We start from the raw sequence: 22,135 nt of genomic DNA on the forward strand, positions 1-22,135 counted from the left end.
ACTGAATAATAATTTGTTGTTTAACTGTTCTATTTCATACAAACTATTTTTAATCACCGGTGGACTGATCACTATTATTATTATTATTAGGATCGTTAAGGTTGATGCTAATGAACAACTTTCAACTGGGACCTATTAGGAATAGAATATTGTTGCTGTGAATAAACGAACAATCTATTCTATTCTCTTAGTTCTAATGTACTTATACTACATGTTTTATTATGTTAATTACATGTATTATTTCCAGCAGTATTCTAACATCTATACTATTTTTTTTCTTTATAGATTTAAAACCTGGAAGTGAATACATAGTCAGTGTGAATTCTATGAATTCAAAACATGGATCTAGTGCCTACACAGACCCTATTCATTTAAGAACACTACCAAGTAAGTTTTTTCACCAGTGATTAGTTCCATGAATAAAACTGTGAGGTGGTGGGAAAAATTTGTAATTTATGTAAATGATTTTGATGGAATTTTTTCTCTGAGCTGGATGGTTCGGTCGTAGAACTTTCATTGTTTTTCGGAACAACATCATCAGCACAAACTTAAGCTAGAAAGGAAGTGTTTAAACTTTTCCACATTTGACTCACAGTTTGTCCTGTAGACCACGATCTTCAATGAGTATTGTTGACCTTTAGCCTGTTATTATTTACCTCTTTATTCTGAAATTATCTTCCATTGGTTTGATTCTTGGTCCTATATTTGTCCATGGTTTTTTCTGATTGGTCGATAAATTCGATCTGCTTCAATGTGTTTAATGATTGCTGATTGATCTGAGTGCCAAGCTTCTTAAAATTCTCTACTGTTTTTAGAATTCCCTGTATCCAAGATCTCAACATTTTTTCAGTCGAATGTATGTCCACAGTTATCCACATGCGTGTACATAAGCGAGGATATGTCATTGTGTTTGACCGCTAATTGACATTCATGTAGGCAAAGATGAAGGTGGCGTCCACTTTGTCCGATGTAGTGTTTTTCACATTTGGGACAATTTATTTTGTAGATGATGTTTGCTTTTTCTTCTTTTGTCACTTCGTCTTTTGGTTTGAATAGGATTGATTGAAGTGATTTTGATGGTTTTTGTGCCACACCTAATCCAAACGGCTTCAATAATCTCATAACTTTTAATGCCTTTTAATATATGGTAGGACGACCCGTTTATTCGTTTCTGTACTCCGTTTTGTTTCTGCTGATGCGTCTCGTTGATATTTTTAATGAAGTTGGTTGAGTAGCCATCCTTTTGAAAGATAGACATTAAATCTTTTTCTTCATCTTTCCACGCTGAAAGTGTGTTACTATATGTTCTCGCCGTCTTGTAGATGACTTTGAACTCTTAGTCTGTTTACAATAAATGACATGTATTCACACTAACAAGTGTCAGAAATTACTTCCATATAGGTTTTATAATTACAATTTTTAATAGAAAAAGAACATAATTCAACGAATTTAGATCATTCATTTAGACTATGCAGTTGACTAGATACTTTCAAAGAAAAAGAGTATGCCTATTTAAAAAGGAATTATATTATTCTATTTTCTATACCGTAATTCTTAGAATAATTTATTTTTATTAACCTTTATTATATAGTAGATTCATACAATGGACGCGAACCTATGCCACCCTTATCAAATTCTGGTTATTCAGATGACAATGCTTTATTAATCATAGTATCTGCATGTGTTTTTGGATTTGTTATTCTTCTTATTAATGTCATAGTTATTATTTTCTTAATTAAACGACGTCGTCATCGTAATATGATGAGAAGACGACAATATAAATCTGATCAAGGAGTTACTATGACAAATGGAGTTGCATTAACACGTCATGATCAATCTGGCACTGATATGAAAGCACATCTTCAATCATCTTTTATTGATCAAAATGATAATTTTGTAGATACAGATATCAGTACAACATGTATATGTTGTCCACCTAACAAAAAAAAACTCACAAGTTCAGGTAACGTAATTTTACTGACTTTCTATCTTTATATAAATTAACTGATAAACAGAATAGAAGATAAAAAGCCATATATATGTTACAGTTTAGTTGATATTACCTACATATGACACATCAATTATTTTGATGAAACGATTATTCCATTAAGGAGATGATTGATGGTGTCGATGGCTACATTAATTTATTGTCATTTATAGAAAATTGAATAGCTTCTCCAGAAAAATTTGTAATCTAAACTATTCGTCATTATAATTAAACACTAAACTATTCTATAAAATACAATCTATAATTTCACTAATCACTAATTTATGTTATAAGCATTCACACACTATTCAAGAAAGCTGACTTGTCACATCAATGTAATATCATTCATACTAGGATAACGAATCTCAATAAAATAAAAAAGCTAATTAGATAAATAAATAGTCACGTACAAATCTACTGTTGGAATAAACTTAACTCTGTAATTTTTTGGTAGTTAATTTTTAAAAAATGACCATCATACAAAATGAATGTTCTGACCGTACTAAACTCATGAATCATATATAATACAATAAGGTTCACTCTTAGATATAACTATATTGGCTACAAATATACAGTATCTGATTATTTCAATACAGAGTTCATCGTCACTCACTGATATATTGATTACACATGAAATAAACGAAATATGAATGATTTCTTACTAAATGACACTTAGTTTAGCTGTGGAAAAATAGATGAGAAAATTTAAGTAGATTTTACAAATTACTTTCAATAAAACAGTACCAATCAGTTGTTGATTCTACTCAAATTTTTGTCCACATCCGAATCCACTTTTAATTTAGAAGATGTGCGAACTATAGTGATAGCCCTTTACTTTCTACCCAGTGAAAGATTGTTGTTTCATAGTTTTAGGAATAATAATAAAGAGGATCACTTTAGAAGATGAATAATATACATTATAGACTACGTTTTGTCCTATATATATTTATTCACTGATAATATAATTCGATAAGCTACTTAGCCTACATATACTAAACTTTTCGGTTCATCTGTTCTCTAGAGAAGTAGCTATAAGCAGGGATGAAAACAATGGGAATTCATCTTCTAATCTTTTAGAATTCAGCAAATAATTGGTATAGTTGTTTCTACAGATTTCTTCCATGGAAAGAGAGTATTAGCTACGAGTTTCTAAACCATCGAAAATAGGGGACACTGGATGGATGTTTTACTACAAACACATAAGACTGTCAGTATCTGGTTTTTCAGATTTTATAACTTCATTCAATTCACTACTGAATGTATACCTCATAACTACCTTGTTTTCAGCTTTTCTGACTCTAGCAGCCACAGTTTCTTCACTGTGAACTATTTATTCTAGCTTTTTAGGTTTAAAATAAGTATATATAATAATAAATATGTTATTCCATTCATAGCTGTTAGTTTGTAACTGTTTACAACTTAAAGAATGTACCTATGAGGACTATTGAAAGTCAAAAACTAGTCTATTTAAATTCATAAAGGGAACCAATTGCATGGAAAAACTAGTCCATTTTCATTTCATACTACTTAATATTGATAAGTACCATATTTAATATTTAATAATTATAACTTAACTGTCAGGTTTTTTAATGCCAGAATATGAATGAAAAACCAAGTGCAAAAAATAGTCGTTACTCTCAGGGTGTCTATACAGGTTCTCGTGAATGAAGTTTGATAATCTGATAAGCTGAAACCCTCAATACTAAGTTTTTAACGGCTGACAAGTGCTCTTTATAATTTCAATAATTTTAACAGTTGAACTCATGAGTCGGTCTAAGCTAGATCACCACTGAAAAGGTGGAAGTTCTGGACAGCCGTTTTGTCCTAGTATGGGACTCCTTAGAACTGCGCATCCAAGGTCCCGCACTACTGAGGTTTTCCATACTAGGACAAAACGGTTGTTCAGATCTTCCATCTCTTCAATGATGGTCTAGCGTAGATTAACTCATGAATTCAACTATCAAGGTTACTATAATTTCCACAAATCCCCATTCCGATAATTTCAATAATCCCAGACAAAAACATTAGGAATTCTTTTAAGTATCAAGTTAATAATTAGTAACTTTGTGAAGCAGTTGTTTGTTTTGGTCTGACTATTCTCAATTTTCTCTCAACGTTAAAAAAACTTCAGTAAGTACGGTACACTGAACTATTGGTCGATCATTAGGCATAACACATAGGTCAAACAATCTCATCCAGTGACTTACTCCATTTACGAAGAAATTTGCCCCAACAGAGTTAAATTTATTCTTACTGAAGTCACTAAATACTAAATATTTTAAGACTATAAAACCCATAATCATGTGAGTTTTACTGTTTTTTATTATCTATTAATATTCTAAGCCTTCAGGATGATTTGCAAATATATTTGTTGCTTTAGAAGTATTATATGCAACTGTTTATAATTTAATGACATTACTTAATACCTAACCTAGCTTAATTACCATCCATTCACTGTTCAATATTATTATTTGTTTGTTAGGTTATGTAAAAGCAGACTCTTATGGTAATTTTTCCCGTACACATGGTTATGCACCTCATGATATTTGTCCATCTCAATGTTCTCAGTATATACCTACAGATGTTGATCAACAAGGAAATTTGATGAATCATAACATCACAAGCAGTAATCCAGATTTTAATCACTTAACTTCTAATCAAATGACAACAAGTTATCCGGTTCGCCATTTAACATCTCCAAATCCATATTACAATAATACGCTGAATTATCCAATGACTCGTCATGGTTCTACTGAACTCGGAATAGTTTATTCGTCAGCAAATCCAGTTAATCAATTAAGACATGAACATGGAAGCATAAAACATTCTACCCGCCATGGTCAACACACTCCAAGACAACCAAATCAGTCTCGTTACTATGGTGTAAGCTAATTTTTTATTGAACCAACATTTATTAATAAATATCTAACATAATACATTTAAATCAATATAACGTTTTTCTGTACAGAACCTAAGATGAACCATTTAAATGTTAACTGTCCCCAGCAGTAAGTAGCAGAAAACATACCACTTGTTTGCGGTAATATCAGTGATACATTGAGGTTTTAACTGATCACTCAACTGTGTTCAACTTGCACTCTTAAATTACTTTGGCTCTTTTTATCAGATTTCTTTATTTTAAAGTCCTAATACCTGTAGGGAAATTCTCTGTGTTATTGTTATGGAAGATATATTTGTATATAATCACTTGACTACAACAAGCTAGTAAGTCACTGAACTCAGTTAAATAATCAGTTGATCAGTTATAACCTACAAAGAACCCAGTACATACTGGCTTCGGTTTAAGTTGATGCAGTAAATTAGCTCAGTGATATATAACTATTAAAATAAATACCAGGATAGTAAAAGTAAAAATGTAAAACACTACAATAGAAGAGAGACATGTGTGTTTATTGCGAGAAGTTACTATGCATTTACATTCTTGTGAGTAGTTCCCACCACAGGAATAGTAACAGTTGTAGTACAAAAGAGTAGGTTCAATCAATACAATTTGTGGAAGAACAAGGTATAAAAATAGTGAAAAATAGTGAATCCACCCGGACCATAATGAGCAATTCTGCAACACGTCATCCAACGTTTCCAACTACTAGTTACGATAAGCGCATTCGCCCAACATGGTATTCAAAACTTACCAACATTGTTCAGACTAACTCTCAATAACTTAATTAACTGATATCATTAACATAAATAAACTGAACTAAAAGCACTTACCGAAACTGATCACAATTTTCTAATGTGAAAAACTTTGATCATAATATAATCAGAACTACTAGATATAACAGAGTGTATTGATAAGAAAAAATAGTAAACTAGTTTTGAATATTAAGTGATTACTGAAAAAGCATATTCACTGATGAACCTGCACACTAGTTAACATAAACATTGTAATGGCTTTACTTCGTTAATCAATCACTCTTGTAACCGTTATTACATAAATTTCAACGGTGTTTGAAATCAGAAGGCAATGAAAAGTGGCAACTATAGATCATTAGCGGATAGCAAAGATCATAAACCTATAAGCACATCGAGTGTATTTGAAGCAGAGAGGCTGTTATAATTTGTCGTTTGAATGCTTATTGTCTTGGCTCTTTTAATGCTACTTTATGTATCTGGTCGTCGTTGATTGTTATGTCTGAAACGCTTATCACTTATAGTCGGAACGAGGGACCTCCGCCATTCCCACGACGCGAAAGTATGAACACAAAGACTGGTATAAGTAATGATTTATTAACCCCAAAACACAACGGCAATTCTAGTAAAAAATACACTCATTTATGTATTGGTTGTATACCCCTTTTTGATTAATAATTAGGATAAATTCACATATATAACAAAACACATACTGAGCATAGTTCATATCAATGGGATGCAAGAATATCGTGTATTATACAGAACAAAATATCATACGAGAAAAGAAACAAATACTACATTGAGTAATCATTACAGTGAATCAAAACGGAAGTAATCTTGAACCATAACTCATAATGAGTGAATCAATCGAAAATTGACTTTTGTTTCCATCATATCAGAGGTAAATAAGTATGTGCAAGCAATTACATAGGTAAATTTATATTCCAATTGCATTTGGGCGAAGCAAGACAAAGCAAAAGCTAATACTAAGATTTGAGTACATATATACATGCGGAGGAGAATGAATCATCGAGTAATATTTAAGCAATCAACATTTTCACTAGAATCTGTCATGTATTCTAGTGATCATAACAGTACAAAGAAATATGTGAATTAACACCGTTGGATGCCGGCTCAGTGATCTAATGGTTAAGTGCTCGCGCGCGAAACCAGTAGGTCCTGGGTTCGAATCCCGCGAGGTGCGGGGTCGTGGATGCGCACTGCTGAGTCCCATACTAGGACGAAACGGCCATCCAGTGCTTCCAGGTTTTCCATGGTGGTCTAGCTTCAATTGACTCATGATTTCAACTTGTGAAATATGTGAATTGTTACTGTTCTAATAACATTATCTGTTAAATAAGTTCATAAAACGATTTAACCAAAATGAACCATAATCAAAATTGATTATAGGATAGTTACTATAACATAACCAAGGAAAAAAGTACACAGTTTCCAATACACATCAATATTGATAAATTGTATATGAATAATTTAATAATGATTTAAAATATCTTACTAATTTGTACTACATATTCAATTATTCCTTTTTTTTTTCTTTTTTTTCTTTTCTCTTGTTTGTTGTCTCTTTATGTTGTAATATCTTTTCATTTATTGTTGTGAATTATTAATTCTATTTAAATAAATTTAGACACTTCAAAATCTTAATTCATATAGAAAAATAACAAATGACCAGTTTATTATTGATAATAAAATAAAAGATCGTACACGATTGCAAACTATAATTTCTTCTACAGCTTTAGTGAATAATTCAATCACTGTAGATAGTAATAGTATAGGTTTAACTATAGTTAATAATTCAATAGATTCATCAGTTCAAAATGTTGTTTCTAATCAAACAGCTAATAGTTCCACAGAAATATTATCTACTGGATTAGCTGCATTTTCACAGATTAAACGAAAATCTGAATTTAGTAATATCAATGAAAGAAACAATTTGACCAATGGATTTTTTAATACAAATAACATACCTAGTGAGAGTTCACCAATAGTCTCTATAAATGTAACCTCTTTTCCAGATCATTTTAATCCTCAATCAATGGATATAGGGTCAGATTTAGCAACATTTTCATACAGTACACCGTTTAACTACAATATGGGTTCATCGTGTACACCTATATTTTTATCCCTTGATCCCAGTGCATCGGATTCCCTGTTGATGTCAAATTCTTTGATGAACTGTGCCCAAGATAATAGCAAATTATATGAGGTAAATGGTGAAATGTCTGTTACTCCTTTAATGATACACTCACCAACCCCTGTACACACAGACCAGGTTCTAGTTCCAAGCTACGTCCCGGTGCAACATATTTAATATGCTTTCTATTCTTTCCCTAGATAGTAAATATTTCCTAAATTATTTGAACGTTATATGCATGCATAATTACGGTGTTATGTAAGTTAGCTATATTAAGAATTGTTTATATTGGTATTCTGTCTCTTCAATAATTCCCTATATTCCATTGTATGACTTCAAGACAAAACCTAATTTTGGAAGTACACGTTATTTCTGTTCATCAAGAGAAGTTATTCAATCGAATACATCTAGAAAAAATATACCTCATTTTGAAAATCGACAAAGTGTAAACAATCTTTCTCATGCAATATCTAGTGACTTATTTACTCTTCAAAACCAATGTAATTGTGAACAACAATATTCTATGCACAAACCCCATCAAATTCAATGTCACAAACGATTACCATATTCTTGTTCTACTTGCTTAAAATCAAAATCAAGTTTACATAATAGTAAGCAGTCATTTCATACACTCAACACTCAGAATTCTGTCATTGGTAAGTCTATCATTTATATTTATAGATATAAGCTAGAAATTTAAGTAGATTAATTTTAGCCAGTCGGTCTTGTAAATCGGCTTGAATATACTCTTTAACTTCCTAAGAATAAATTTTGACCTTAATTAACCTCACATTAAACCTCTAGGATTGTAAGTTACATAGCCTGTATAATAAATACGTCAAATAATTCATTTAGGTTTACCCTGAAATTTAGCAAAAACTTCCGAATGACTCATAGAACTTTTGATGTTGTTCATGGAGATAGAACATGAAAGAAAATCTCTCTCTTAAAGTAGATCAAATGTTTCAATGTGAGCTGTGAAGACTACAAAAACGCTAGAAACTTTAACGGACTGTTAACTATTAGTGTTGACACAGACTTCAGATGTATGGTCTCTGTTGATTTTCGCTGATTACCCTTCTAAAATATTGCTGCTGAACTAAACTAGTGAAACAATTCAACTTAAGAAGACGATATACGTTAAGCGTCAGGAAAAGAAACATTTGAAGAGCCTAACTTCAGAGGATTTTAGTAGATATTGTTGGACAAAACAACGAAACATGAGACAAGTGCATTTCAATGAATGAGAAGTATTCTGAACGAGCTAAGAACGATACACCTTAATTACATGAAATAACGTTGTCGTGACCTCTGTCTATGCATATATATATATATATATATATATATATATATATATATATATATATATATATATATATATATTATCAGGCTCTCATATCTGAAAAAATATGGGTCACACTTTTAAAACCAACACAAACTTTGGAAATACTTTAGATAATAGCCTTTGTTATTCACATACGAGAAGCTGGAGAGTAAAACAATCTAAATTTTATCCTATCTTGAAATAATTTTTTCGGTCTAAAATACTAGGACGAAACGTCCGTTAAGTGTCTCCAGCTCTTCAATGTTGGTTTTAAAAACAAGGTACCAATAACATTTTAATTCACTAAAAGTGAAACTAGAACACTTAAATATACTGAAGGTTTAGAAAAATGTTTTTCAATTGTTAATGTACAATTAATCAGCCTACTAGTTTGTTCACGTATATACTGAAAGTATCCAGTGATGTGATAAGTTTAAGACATTAAATTTAAAAGACTATTTTAGTGACAATCTAAATTACGTTCGTTTTTTAACGACTTATCAATCCAATATTCTAGATAATTTTTCTGAAGAGGACAAAGATTCCGATCGTAGTCGTTATGCGGATCAACTTAGACGTATTCAATACAGTGGTGGGCCGACTGCTCAGGTTTGTTTATTATTCTTCATAATCCTTGATTTCTAGTTGTAATCTACTTAGCTAAGTTAGCACTTGAATTAAGTAAGGTGGTTGAAATTATCAACCACTTCATTTACCTTGGAAGTCTCATCGGTCTTGATAGGCTGATGTTCGGTAAAATCTCAGCACAGATTCAGAAAGCTCATTTGGCTTTTGCCAACTCACGTCTTTTATGATACAGGCGAGGTGTCTGTCTGTCAATGAGAGAATGAGTTTATCGTTCTACTTCATATACATGAATCGTACACATGAAGAATAGAGGATATTCGTTGGTTACTGGTATTCAACTACAAGTGTCTTCGAAGCAACACTTGTGTATTTTGAGACCACTGAGCAATCAATCCCAAGGTTAGGAATAGAGTAAAAAGGAAAAAAGCCGACTGATGAGTTTGTAAAGTCTTATTAAACGATAGAATCGGGACATGTATTACGTATGTCCAACAACCACCTACCGCAACGGGTGATGTTGTCTGGTGTAGAAGTAGGGTGGAAGATGGCTTCGAGTAGCAAAACCAAGACGCGTCGCCAATCAGTGAAACTAATTATTGCTGATGTAAGAGGTGTAGGTAGGTGTAGACTACTTGGTTTGTGTAGACGTGATAATCGTAACTAGTGGTCAGAAACTGTGTGATATAGCTCAGAATCCTCAATGGAAGACGTGTATTTACTCCTTCTTTTAGAACCTGAATTCCTAGATTTCCTTTTTTCTCTTTTTTTATATTCATTTCTTTTTTACGATTACTAACACTATTACTACTTCTACTACTCTGGAGTTTGTTTTGGAATAATTTTATCTCGCTATACTGATATGCTATGACAAATTGGGCTGATGCACAAATGCGTCAGGTTCTACGTTACTTTTGATTACGATGATGAGATTAACACTTGAAACTAAAATTAGTAAATTAGAATAAAGTCACTATTTCAGTCACATACGTTTTCTTTCATCAAATTATATATATTTAGTGAAAAAATCCAACTCTCTTCTAGTAGTTAGAGGGATTTGTTAGAGTCTTTATCTGTGATTAAAATGATTACCTACACTCTTTCAATATAAATTGATTAAAACCAATTTACTTTGTTTCGCGATTTGAAGTGTAGTAGCTTGTATATGTTAACTAATTATTAAATATCGTAAGGATTATAAGGTTGTCTCGAACCGTATGTATTAAGATTCAGTTCCAATATGCATCGAAAATCGTAGACTTATCAAATTGAACATTTGAAGTTCTTTTAAATTCTGAGAGTAGTTTTTATCACCGAGTGGCGTGCCATTAAGGACCCTCGTAAATCAAGTAGAATTTAAAAATCTGTTTAATCCAAGCTTATAACCCCTCGAAAGCATGAACTCACAATTATACTACATGAAGAATTAGCTAGTCACAAGTGTAAACTATCATGTTTTAGCTTACTAGTCTATAAATGAAGTCTACACCAAGAAATCTGAAGTTTGATCCTGTAGAAGAAAATTGTTAAGAATCTTAAAAACTAGAATTAAGTATTCATTAAATGCTACTTGGATTCCGACGGTTCTCTGGTTTTGAAAATTACTTTCAAATGTAAATTAGATGGAATGTAACTGACAGTGAAGTCCAAGACCCTCGTCTTACCCTGTGTGAGACTCTCCTATTGGACTTACTTGCATCCGACCTGAGGTTCACTCCGGGGCGCGAACTCAATACAGCTCCCTCAAGATGCCATCTCACAATCCATTTAGCCACCAAATCGGTTTGTCTTATTGTTCATATTCTAACTGACATGTCTTAGTTGGTTTATCTATATCCTGTTCGAATCTCCTCGATGTAGCCATTTCGGCCCAATTTCATATAGGCAGTAATACTTTTTATCCAAAGTTACAATGTAATTTGTTACAAATAACCAATGTTTTTTTTTAATTTACAGCTTTTATTAGGTAATATCAACATACAAAATGATCATTCAAGTCCTGATTCTAATTTAGCACCTTCTCAAGAGGAGCACATTATAAATAACTTCCATTCATGCTTATCAAAATCCAAATTAAATATGCACAAGATCGAATTGATGAATAATACTGATAATAATCATCTTATCTCTAATTTAAATCAATATAACGAACAACTAGGCAGTTTAGCAGACAATGAAAATCTTGAGACGTCAAGATTATTATATTCAAATCAGTTCAACCGTCAACAACAACAACAACAAAATCAACACATTACTAATGATTTCTCTGCTATTCCGAATGTAGATAACACTGAAATCAGGTCAACCCATCTATCTGACTGTTTTGTTTAACTTCTTTTGCCTTTTTTCTCTCTATCTCTCTGGTTAAATCCACTTCTGTTTTTTTTCTAAATTGTTCTTTTATACTCATTTACTCTCCTAACTAATATTTCCGGTTTCTAAGTTGAATGTTAAACTGTATAGCCATTATTTTCAATAATCTTTTACAATTGAGAAAAACTTCGACGTTCATAATTTATTTTATTTCGAATAGTAATTACTTCCGAAATAACATTCCTCAAATGATTACACATGGGAAAAACACAACGTTCCCCCCTCCACCTCACAAAGAGGTTTATCATTACAAAACTAGAATACATACATATTTGTGAATTCTTTCTTCGTTTTTTTCTTTTTCGTTTGTTTTTTCTTTTTTTTTGTAAAATTTAATATTCATACCACTTTTATAACGATGTAAAGTTCAACGTTTCTAAAACTGTATTTCATTTCAATTTAGTTATATGATAAAATGTCTCTTTTTTTCAATGATTCAAATGATCAACTTCTTCTTATATATCATTTCGGTCCATTTTCATGACTGATAAACAAAATGTTGATATCAATTGATTATTTAAGAGAATATTCAATTGTAAGTTGTAATACTTCACTTCAATTTACAATATTACTATAATTATTAGTTGTGTGTTCATTTGTTAATTGTGAGACTACAATATTTCACAGAAAAATAATTTTTAGCAAAAAATAACTATTTTCTTTTAATACTACTGATTTTGTTTTTTGATAGTATTGAAAATTCAACTTAAATGATTCAATAAAACTATTCAAAAAGAATACAAATAGTGGTGAGACTATAATTGATGGACGACCTTTGAACGACACTGAAGTGACCTTGAGAGTGGACGCCTACTGATTAGGTCTAAATGAGAGTTATAAAGTAGTTAGAATTCTCATTTATAGTTGATGGTTAGGGTTAAAAACAAGACATAGGGTTTTCATCATGAACTGATATCAGCTATAGTGTCAAAACTCTATTTAGCCAAATGTACGGGTGAATTTCGCGCCGAAATTCGTGACTCGTTATCTTATCTGTAATTGGTTCATCCATAAATTATAGTCTCGTCCAAATAGTTATTAGGTTCATGAATAATTATCTGAAGGTAGTCTAAAATGTTAAAATATAACAATGATAACATATTCTAAAGTGATTTACTTCATGATATCAGTGTGCAAACGATAAGTGAATCCGTAAACTACTAGCCAATGCTGTGGTTCTTGCATTATTTTATTCATTATTTAATAAATATTCATAGCTATTACCCATTTATATATAATAACATAGCAAATCATTTAAAAGTTTAAATTAATTCATGATAAATATATGCACTATCAAAATTTTTAATAAAAAAGGGGTGATTGTCAATAGTCGTCAGGAATCCTTGGATCTAGGTTTTATACTAATCTGATCTGATGGTTCCTGGAGGATTCAATCTCGACTCATCATACTTTACTAGGTAAACATGCCACTGGTCGACAATTGATGACCAACTAATTGTGAACAGAATACATTTTATTATCACTAAGCGATATTGTATATTTCAAACAAAATCATGAGGACTATAGGATTTCAATAAAGAGACGAAATAAACCATGACTCTAGTCTCTTAAATCGTGTTTTCAGAGAACAATTAAAAGTTTGAAAAGTTAAACCTCTACTTTATTTGTTGTTGCAGCTTAAAATTACGTAGTTAATTACTATTCATAATTCTGTTTACTGGTGTATATATTATTTAAACCTGACACTTCCACGATGCAATGAACTTATGGTTAGCTTTTTTTATTTCAAGATGGATAGAAAAACGAAAGAACATCTAATTATCTTCCTCAAAAAGTGGATGGGTGATCTATATTTAACTCTGGTCAATTTTGTTATTAATGTCGCTTTAATATACCATAGATCTTCCTGATTGGTCGACTGAAGGTAAATATTAGATGAGAAAGTTTGACTCGACCAAATCTGTCGAGTTTTGTTACGCAGAAATACCATGTATATCCCCCTTTACCTTGCATTTTCCTGGTCGATGAATTTCTTCCGCTCATTATTATATTGTAAGTGCGAGACTCCATGAGGACGATTATTTATAATTGTATGCTTAAATGTTCACAATTATGTGACATCTAATGGCTCTATTTATGAACATGCTAGTGTGGTGTGTGCTACTGATCTCGACAGATATAAGTGGTATGTATCATCAATTGAAAATGAAATGCCTGGTGGCGGAAGGTTAAGAAGATCAAAGAAAAAAGAACATGAACAGAGAATGATTGGCATGGAAACGAAAGAACAATGAAGTCTTAGACGATTGATTGATATTTTGCAAATTAAGTATTCGCTGTATGGTTCTCAGATTTTACTAAGATGTTTTGTAATTTTGTGCTCAAATGCATTCGATTATCCCCACTCGTATCCCCGTTTGCTACACTAGTCTTGGCAAAACTTTGCTCTTCACATTGACATGTTAACTTACTGTGCCTTATGAATTACGTCGATAAGAACGTATATTCATGCACTTTAAATATGCAGAATCAATTAATTTACAATTCGTCCTGGCCACACACAGTATTTATGCGTCACGTCGTCTTAATTTAGCCTGGTTATTTTAGGGTTTCTTATGAAGAATTTTGACGATAAGGCACTGATATTAGATTATTTGAAATGAGAGAATATTAATACTTATTCTATCCTTACCTCCATATATTTTGCAGCTGAAAAAGCCACCACCCAACTTGTCATAATTAACCATTATGAAGTGTTGGCTCTTAAACTACAGCCATTATGTCAGATATTCCACAATTTTTAGCTAGCGATTTTGTTCATTAGGCAATATAACATTTATACTAATCGAATATTTTAATGGTGAGACCGTATGGTAAATTAGATAATTTAAGCAAACGGGTATTATAAGATCACTTTGGTAATGACATGAATGTTTTTAATAACATATCAGAATCAAATCTACAACTTTTGCAAGCGAACATCATATAATATTGTCGTGAGAGGTTCTAGAACACTAATTTGTCCGGATACAACAATCCTATTGTTTAGTTTTGCAAACTGTTGACTTTCAAAGAGTTAGATACGGAGCTGAACATTACTCCTCTAACTTCTATTTGATTAATATAGTCATGTTACTAACTCTATCATAAACACTGTGGGGATCCAATTTCAAATACCTGAAAACATACTTTGTAAATAATCTATAAGCCTAAACGTCTTACCCAAATATTTAACTTTATCGTACACTTTTAGTTAGGAACTATGTTTCATTATATAACTATATCATAATTATCTTAAGGTAGAAATTTGAAAGTACTGAGCTCATTTACTTAACAGCTAGCTAGAAAAACTTTCCTAGTACAACTCAAAGTCTTGTGAATCAAGCCATCACTGAACAGTACCCAATAACATCATAACTGTCCTGAGAGACTGATTTCACAATACATACATAACAAACTATTTTTAAAAACAGATCTGTATACACTTATCAAATTAAAATTTTGTTGCACACTCAGTATTGGAAAAGTAAATGCAAAATAATGTTATTTGGGTTTTCACCATACAATATGGTACGATATTATTTCATCACACTACATGACTAATGATTTCTTCCGTAAGAATGGTTCTACAATCAATTCAATTTGTTCTTTTTTTGTTTTAAGCATGCTGAGTGTAGCTTCTTTATTTTTATTAATCCAGGATTCTCCATCAAGACAAGCAGAATCTGCAATTTTCTAAAAACATAAAATGTTAAACTTATCAAGACTAAAAATAGACATTATTAGTTTTAAAAAATAAGTGGTTTACAGGGGGGATTTGTATAAATTAAAAGTAATTCCTATCAAGAATCAACATAATTTCGAAAACCACTAGAACCATAGAAGGTTAGGTAACAGTTCCGTATTGGTTTTGAACTATTCAGAAGTAAGTGGCCACATTATCTCGTATATAGTCGAAGCCAGAACAGTGAAGAGATAGCATCTAATTCTACCCAACATAAGGTAGTGTATACGGACTGTTGGGAAGGTCAAAACTGGAACAAAACGGCTGTTCAAGAGCTTTTTGGTACTAATGACCCTCCAAATGGTGTAAGTCAGTAATTTTAATAGCTTACTAGGATATGACTGGGATAGAAGTTTGTTTTTTACTTCCTTTCCCTCCCATAAACATTTTCTATAACTAAGATAATTTTATTTAGTCACGACAGTAAATGTAATACGTTATCTGTTTGAACAACCTGAACATTGTTTCCAAAACATGAACTCAACTGTGATATCAAATGAATGTTATGCTATAAAATCTCTCAATTAAGGGATCTAGCAACAGTTTTAAGGTAGCCAATGGATGGTAAGTGGTTATTAGTCAAGTCTAGGACACTTAATTTCTTATATCTGGGACTTCTCAGCTGTATGTACCTGCATTTTAAAGTTATTGTTCACTCCAAGGCCCAAATCTAATACCTACGTATAACACTTGTTTTGTATTTACCTCCTGTATACGTGATTTATAATGTGTAGTAGTTTTTTTATTAACAGAATAGTAGATCACACATATATATTGTAGGCGCTTAGGGTTCGATTAGTAGCTTGTCAACAGGATTTTGTAAAACTTCATGAATTCAAGATGTTTGAAAATTTTATTTTCCACCACGGTTTTTTGTGTAGACGTTTCTCCATTGTTTAGAGTTCAAACAGTTAGTAATAACGTCTACAGAACCTCATATAAGATACTCTGGATGTCCCAAATCCTCATAAAATCTTTTCTCTTTTGACAATAAGTGTCTAGACCGGATGGATTCCTTGCTGTTCAAAACTAACAAATTTACTTATTAATTATAGCGTCTACATGGAAGTTAATATTGTTTTAAACCAGTGACTTTTTTATTAAAATCTATAAAAATGGTAGAATAAAAATTCTAGCATGGATGATGTTAAATTGCAACATTTAAAAAATAGAATACCGACCTACCCTTTCTTCTTTTGTATAGTCATTCTTATCAGAAGTTGCTAAAATTTCCCTGACTAATCGGATCAGCATAATAAATTCATCACGACATTCTAAATAATATTAAATAAACAAATTATCTACATATGAATAATATTTTCATTAGGTACCTATCCATTCTAAAATATGCATTGCTTCTTCCTGTTTATATTTAACAGCTAGTTTATGTGCGGTTTCGCCGTGAATATTTTTTCTATAGACGTCGACACCAGCAAAATATAAATATTTTATTAAATCAGCATGATTCCACATAGCAGCATAATGTACTAAATTGCATCCTTTTGTGTAGAAGAGAGGAAATTATTTTTTTGAAACAATAGTTCAAAACTTACCATTTTTTCCGGTTTTATTTAGCTCGTTATAACCATTGCTTATTGCCTTTTCAATAAAATTCCTGGAATCTAATATTGTAAATAATTCAATAGCAGAATTGTGCATTTCGTCATATTCATTCATAGATCGTAGATAACCTTCTGGGTCTTTATCATATTCTTTCAAAAACTTCTGGATTCTATCACCGTCACCCTGAAGAATGAGTTCTATTAATTGAGACATTGTTTAAATCTAAGATCAAGAAAATCAAAAAAATTTCACCTTCGTAGGTGTCCAATAATTGAGGTAAACTCATATTAAGATGGGCGAAAATTCATCATCCTATAGACTGAGGCACAAAGACGATGAAGGAGTTTCCACCTAATTAGTGTTTCCTATTTGTTGATAAATAAATATACGTATATACACATGTACATGAACGCCGACAAGTGGTTAAAAGCTCGCTAAAGTTATGAGACTACTCGATCCTAACATAAAACCCTGAAAGTTTTCTGAATACAGTTAACAACCAAAGAAAGACTTAATTATCTTGCAATTGTTTAAGTTACACACATCTTTAGCAATTAAAAGTAAATGACTGACATATGGCACTAACATCAGGTACACTACAATAATAACTACAGCACTGGCCAGTCAGTTAGTCATAGGCAGTTTAGGTTCCTTCATGAATGTTAATAGACTTCAGTTATCACAAATCATACAAGAATGTAAAACAGATAGATCAGTAAGACTGTTAAAAGCAGAGTAGAGTAACAATATTAATAGCTCTAGGAAGATATATTCTAACGTAATGTTTGGAAATCATAGAAAATACCCACGACAGCCTGATAAGATTTAACACTCAAAGTTGTAGTTTTATAGTTATAACTTACGATAATTACGGTCTGTATCTAGCTAACCACAATATTAATGTTATCTACTTAAAACTGATCGGTTAATGAAGGCGAATTTTCCCCTACTTATACAAACTTCTAGAATGCTTAATTGTATTTAAAAGCTGAAATCAGTATAAGCCCTTGTCAAACATTACAAGTCTGATATCTTGAAACGTTTAGGCTAGCCAGTCATCATCAACATGTAGTTTGAGAGGAATGTACGACTACCAAAGTTGCCTTACTACATGGAGTGGTACAGTCTTAAAGCGTTTTTCATACTTGTATTCATGTTTTTAACCTTGAAAATAAAGGCGTTTTTATAGACAAGTACTTATGTCACTACTTACAAATTCTTAACTTTAAAAACAACACCTACTGTGTAAAATTTAGTAATCACACACTTACTCATATATCAGCAAAAATTTTATGATCTCATTGAATAATTCAGAACACTCTTTTGTTAGCTAAGTAGATGATTTTTATAACCTCACAGCAACCGGGAAAAGGACTGAACAATAATTAGTTGTGGAGTGTACAGGATCAGATACACATTTTAGACAAAAACAAATTCCTGAGCCTTCTGTACAGAACATTATCCACAAAGACTATATCCCACTAATAAATGTATGTAAACTTACTAAAACTAATAATACTAACGCCCTTTGGAATTTTTATAATATTACATTATGCATACAAAACCTAAAAAATCAGGCGTCAAGTGTAAAGGACATGCATTTATGTGCAATTTGGTAAGCTATTGTTGAGGCACTTAAAACTATACATTTCTCTTTTACCTGTGAACGTAGGCAATTACAGAGAATTATTCTTGTTATGGACAAACTGCCTACCTAATAGTTAATTTATGGTATGTAAAAAAAACCACACTAAATGTCATTAATGATACACGACGTGTTCGTATACGCTTCGTCTTAAGAAATGTTTTTCAGTTACATGTCGCAAATTTTGTAGTTTTTTTATCGATAAAGACCCTTACTTGAGGCTTGATCCATGATTCGCTAGTGCAAAAAGGTTCAAATCTAGTTCAATAGTAATAAGGCTTTGTGAATCTGAAGACTTCATACTAAATAATAGAAGTCCTCTAGTTGTAACAAATATTGTCATTGTTCAAGTCAAGTTATAGTAAAGTTCTTCTAAGAGTGATCTTTAGAAGGTTTTTAATGATGGCTCATTAGTTATTGAAACCTCAATAGGTAGGTAGCGGAAGAATCCACTAGCTAAACAACTGAGACCACATTCTAATAAATCCCTTGGGGCGATTCAGCTTTAGTAGTAAATATAACATGATTTAATGTGATCAAAAATAAAACCCGATAAAGATTTGGAAAAAACGAACACATTTAATTAAGTCCATTGGTAGTTTGTCATAAGGACCAACTTAGAACCATATAAGTGTGACTATCTATTCATCTACCGATTCTTTTCTGTTGTTTATTTTGAGCTCAGTTTTGTGATTAACCCGAAATTGATATCCTTCTAATATCTATCTACCTGTCCGTCTGCCAATTTGTCCAATAATTTAAGTATTGCACATTTTAAAAGCATTTCAGTACATAACACCACACTTCAGTTCAATTCAGTTTTAGTCCGTGAAATTCAATTCTTAGTTCTTATAACTCTAGTTCTAGTGTAATTTCTATTCCAATGAAACTGCTGGACATCCTAGTACTACTGTAATTCTAGTTTCAACACAACGTCATAAAGCTTTATATCTAGTGCTAACTGGACAATCACTTCAGTCGTTATCGTTAGTCAAGACTTAAAGACTACTGCACACTGCCGTGCAATAGCCGCCAAAGGTTTTAGAACCCTATGGTCAATACGTAGAGCTCTTAGTCATGTCGACGCTAAAACGTTTTTGAATTTGTATACAGTGTTCGTTCGTCCTAAACTTGAGTACTGCATACAAGCGGCTAGCCCCTGTTTAAAAAAAGACAGTGAGCTTCTGGAAAAGATTCAGAGAACGGCGACTAAGCTGATTCTCGGAATAGCGAAGCTTCCGTATGAAGCTCGACTGGCCAAGCTGAACCTTTTCCCGTTGTCATATCGCAGAACTAGAGGCGACTTGATTACAGTCTACAAATTGCTTAGTGATAAATTTGCACCTGATATCCCCTCATTTTTCTTGTCTTCCAAAACAGAGAATTTACGAGGACACTCCAAAAAAGTCCATAAGCCGAGAACAAATTACTTGTCAGCTGACTATCGACTTTCCCATCGAATCATCAACGAGTGGAATTCACTACCTCAGCACGTGGTTGAGGCTCCACCCGTCGACTCTTTCAAAAGAAAGTTGGATCAACTGAGAGACCACCATTGCCAGGACTAACATAGGCCATCGAGCCTCCTGTCCTTCCCAAACTGAAACTGATTCAATTGAATAAGTCAGAAGTCATTGTTTGGATCCTCTGGTCTGAAAACACTTCAGTCATGTTTTATACACATTCATATTCACTCCACTTTGGTTCCAATTATTGTTGGTATGCACTTTAGCCTATTTATTTGTTTGAAAATAGATTGAATAATGATACTACCTAACTTTTACTTCAACCTATTCGTTATTAGTCATCATGAATGATGATACGAACAGTTCAGGATTTTTTCAAATACATATTACTCTAACAGTTCTTGTTAGAGATATGATTTTAACTGTGAGATACAACGTCACATCACCCATGTTTTGAATAAAATCGGCACGTTTAAGGTGGAAAAATCTGAGATGGAAAAGGACAAGAGAAAAAGGGAGCCGACAACTCAGTAAGCACAGAGAACGAATTTACGATTAGCAATCAAAGCAACCAACAACAACCAGAAACAATGCGAATGTAAGTTTAAGACAGTTTAATATTCTGAACTATAGATTGACAACGTTGTAGCAGGTTGCATCTAACTAGAAGGTGATTCGCGTAATAGGGAGGCATCCAGAACAGCGTAGGTGACGAATGTTGAAAAGGTCAACTAACAACCCAGGATCAACACAAAATGAACCTACATTCGTCAAAGATGGTAAAAAACGTAAACTATTAAAAAACAAGAGTCAGGCTAAGATAATCTTGACATCAAAACTAGAAGCAGATAATGTAGCACTGTACAAACTAAGATTTCGAATACGTTACAAAATGTAGTCAATGGTAGCGAAGACTGTGTAAGGTCAAACAAGTTCTCCAATATATAACGTATATGATTATTTGAGTGTCTAGGAAACAAGAGTTATGAATAATGTGTTATAAGAAATTTATTAGATTACTCAGTTTGTCAGAGCATTGATTCACTGACGCTACTGCCACTCCATTCGTATCAAGGTAGTTTATAAGTAGAAAAGTATTTGTAGCATCCTAAACTAGTTTGATGGAGAAAACTCTGTTGCATAAACCGACAAAACACGTAAAATTAGGCAGAATGAAATATGATTTTTTGCAAATTCTATGGCGACTGCATGAACCTCAATAAAAGGACAGGACCGAATAATCGAGATTACCTGGATTTCCTAGATTGTTATGAATTATGATGAGGTCAACCACTGTTCTAATATATCTGAAAGACATCGATTAAAGTGTCTGCATCCGCTTCTCAGTGAGCAAATTACTTTCCATCCCTTAATACTGACCGTCACCATCCCGACCAAGACAGAATTTGTGTCTAGAACTTCTTATAAAGTACTTAAGAAATCTCTTCCAGAGTTATAGATGTGGTGAGAACAGTAAATGTGAACACAAACTAAGTGACAGCCAGTACATTTTTGTCCAGTTTCGTGTATTTGATACTATCTGTACTATCTGGTACTGTCTGTATCGTTGTTGTTAAGTTAATTTTGCTGGGACGAAGTGATCTCTGTGGTCTATCAAAAAGCTGTCACTACTATGTTTGG

General features: G+C 32.3%; 2 protein-coding genes across 5 annotated transcripts in view; one reads left to right on the top strand and one right to left on the bottom strand.

Annotated features, from left to right (window-relative positions):
- The window catches only part of NPHS1_1 (nephrosis 1, congenital, Finnish type (nephrin)), a 171,635-nt gene extending 158,889 nt beyond the window's left edge, over positions 1-12,746 (top strand). The window contains exons 20-25 of one of the 3 annotated variants that reach the window (XM_051214808.1): positions 286-387; positions 1,592-1,963; positions 4,470-4,870; positions 7,675-8,449; positions 9,635-9,726; positions 11,659-12,746. In XM_051214808.1, the coding sequence (XP_051068000.1) occupies positions 286-387; positions 1,592-1,963; positions 4,470-4,870; positions 7,675-7,704 (905 nt within the window). In that variant the 3' untranslated portion in view covers positions 7,705-8,449; positions 9,635-9,726; positions 11,659-12,746. Of the gene's footprint in view, positions 1-285; positions 388-1,591; positions 1,964-4,469; positions 4,871-7,286; positions 8,450-9,634; positions 9,727-11,658 lie in introns of all 3 variants that reach the window. The other 2 variants (XM_051214807.1, XM_051214809.1) reach the window with 2 other exon arrangements.
- Positions 12,747-15,191: 2,445 nt separating this feature from the next.
- On the bottom strand, positions 15,192-20,342 carry ANKRD45_1 (ankyrin repeat domain 45). 2 transcript variants are annotated; one of them, XM_012938901.3, is made up of 5 exons: positions 18,655-20,342; positions 17,374-17,605; positions 17,152-17,319; positions 17,006-17,094; positions 15,192-15,771 (listed from the first exon to the last, which is right to left on the bottom strand). In XM_012938901.3, the coding sequence occupies exons 2-5, from the start codon at positions 17,594-17,596 to the stop codon at positions 15,628-15,630; spliced, it is 624 nt and encodes a 207-aa protein (XP_012794355.1). In that variant the 5' UTR covers positions 17,597-17,605; positions 18,655-20,342; the 3' UTR covers positions 15,192-15,627. The 2 variants fall into 2 exon arrangements, with proteins under 2 accessions (XP_012794355.1, XP_051068002.1); XM_051214815.1 differs by having other exon boundaries at positions 17,006-17,121; positions 17,374-20,342.
- Between the last annotated feature and the right edge of the window lie 1,793 nt (positions 20,343-22,135).

The sequence above is a fragment of the Schistosoma haematobium genome, chromosome 2 (assembly GCF_000699445.3).
Source record: "Schistosoma haematobium chromosome 2, whole genome shotgun sequence".
Lineage (NCBI taxonomy): Eukaryota > Metazoa > Platyhelminthes > Trematoda > Strigeidida > Schistosomatidae > Schistosoma > Schistosoma haematobium.

Coding starts and splice junctions, on each gene's coding strand:
- ANKRD45_1 (XM_012938901.3), bottom strand. CDS start 17,596: ATGTCTCAATTAATAGAACTCATTCTTCAGGGTGACGGTGATAGAATC. Junction 17,320..17,373: donor AAATAAAACCGGAAAAAATG/GTAAGTTTTGAA, acceptor TCTACACAAAAG/GATGCAATTTAGTACATTAT. Junction 15,772..17,005: donor ACTATACAAAAGAAGAAAGG/GTAGGTCGGTAT, acceptor TTATGTTTTTAG/AAAATTGCAGATTCTGCTTG.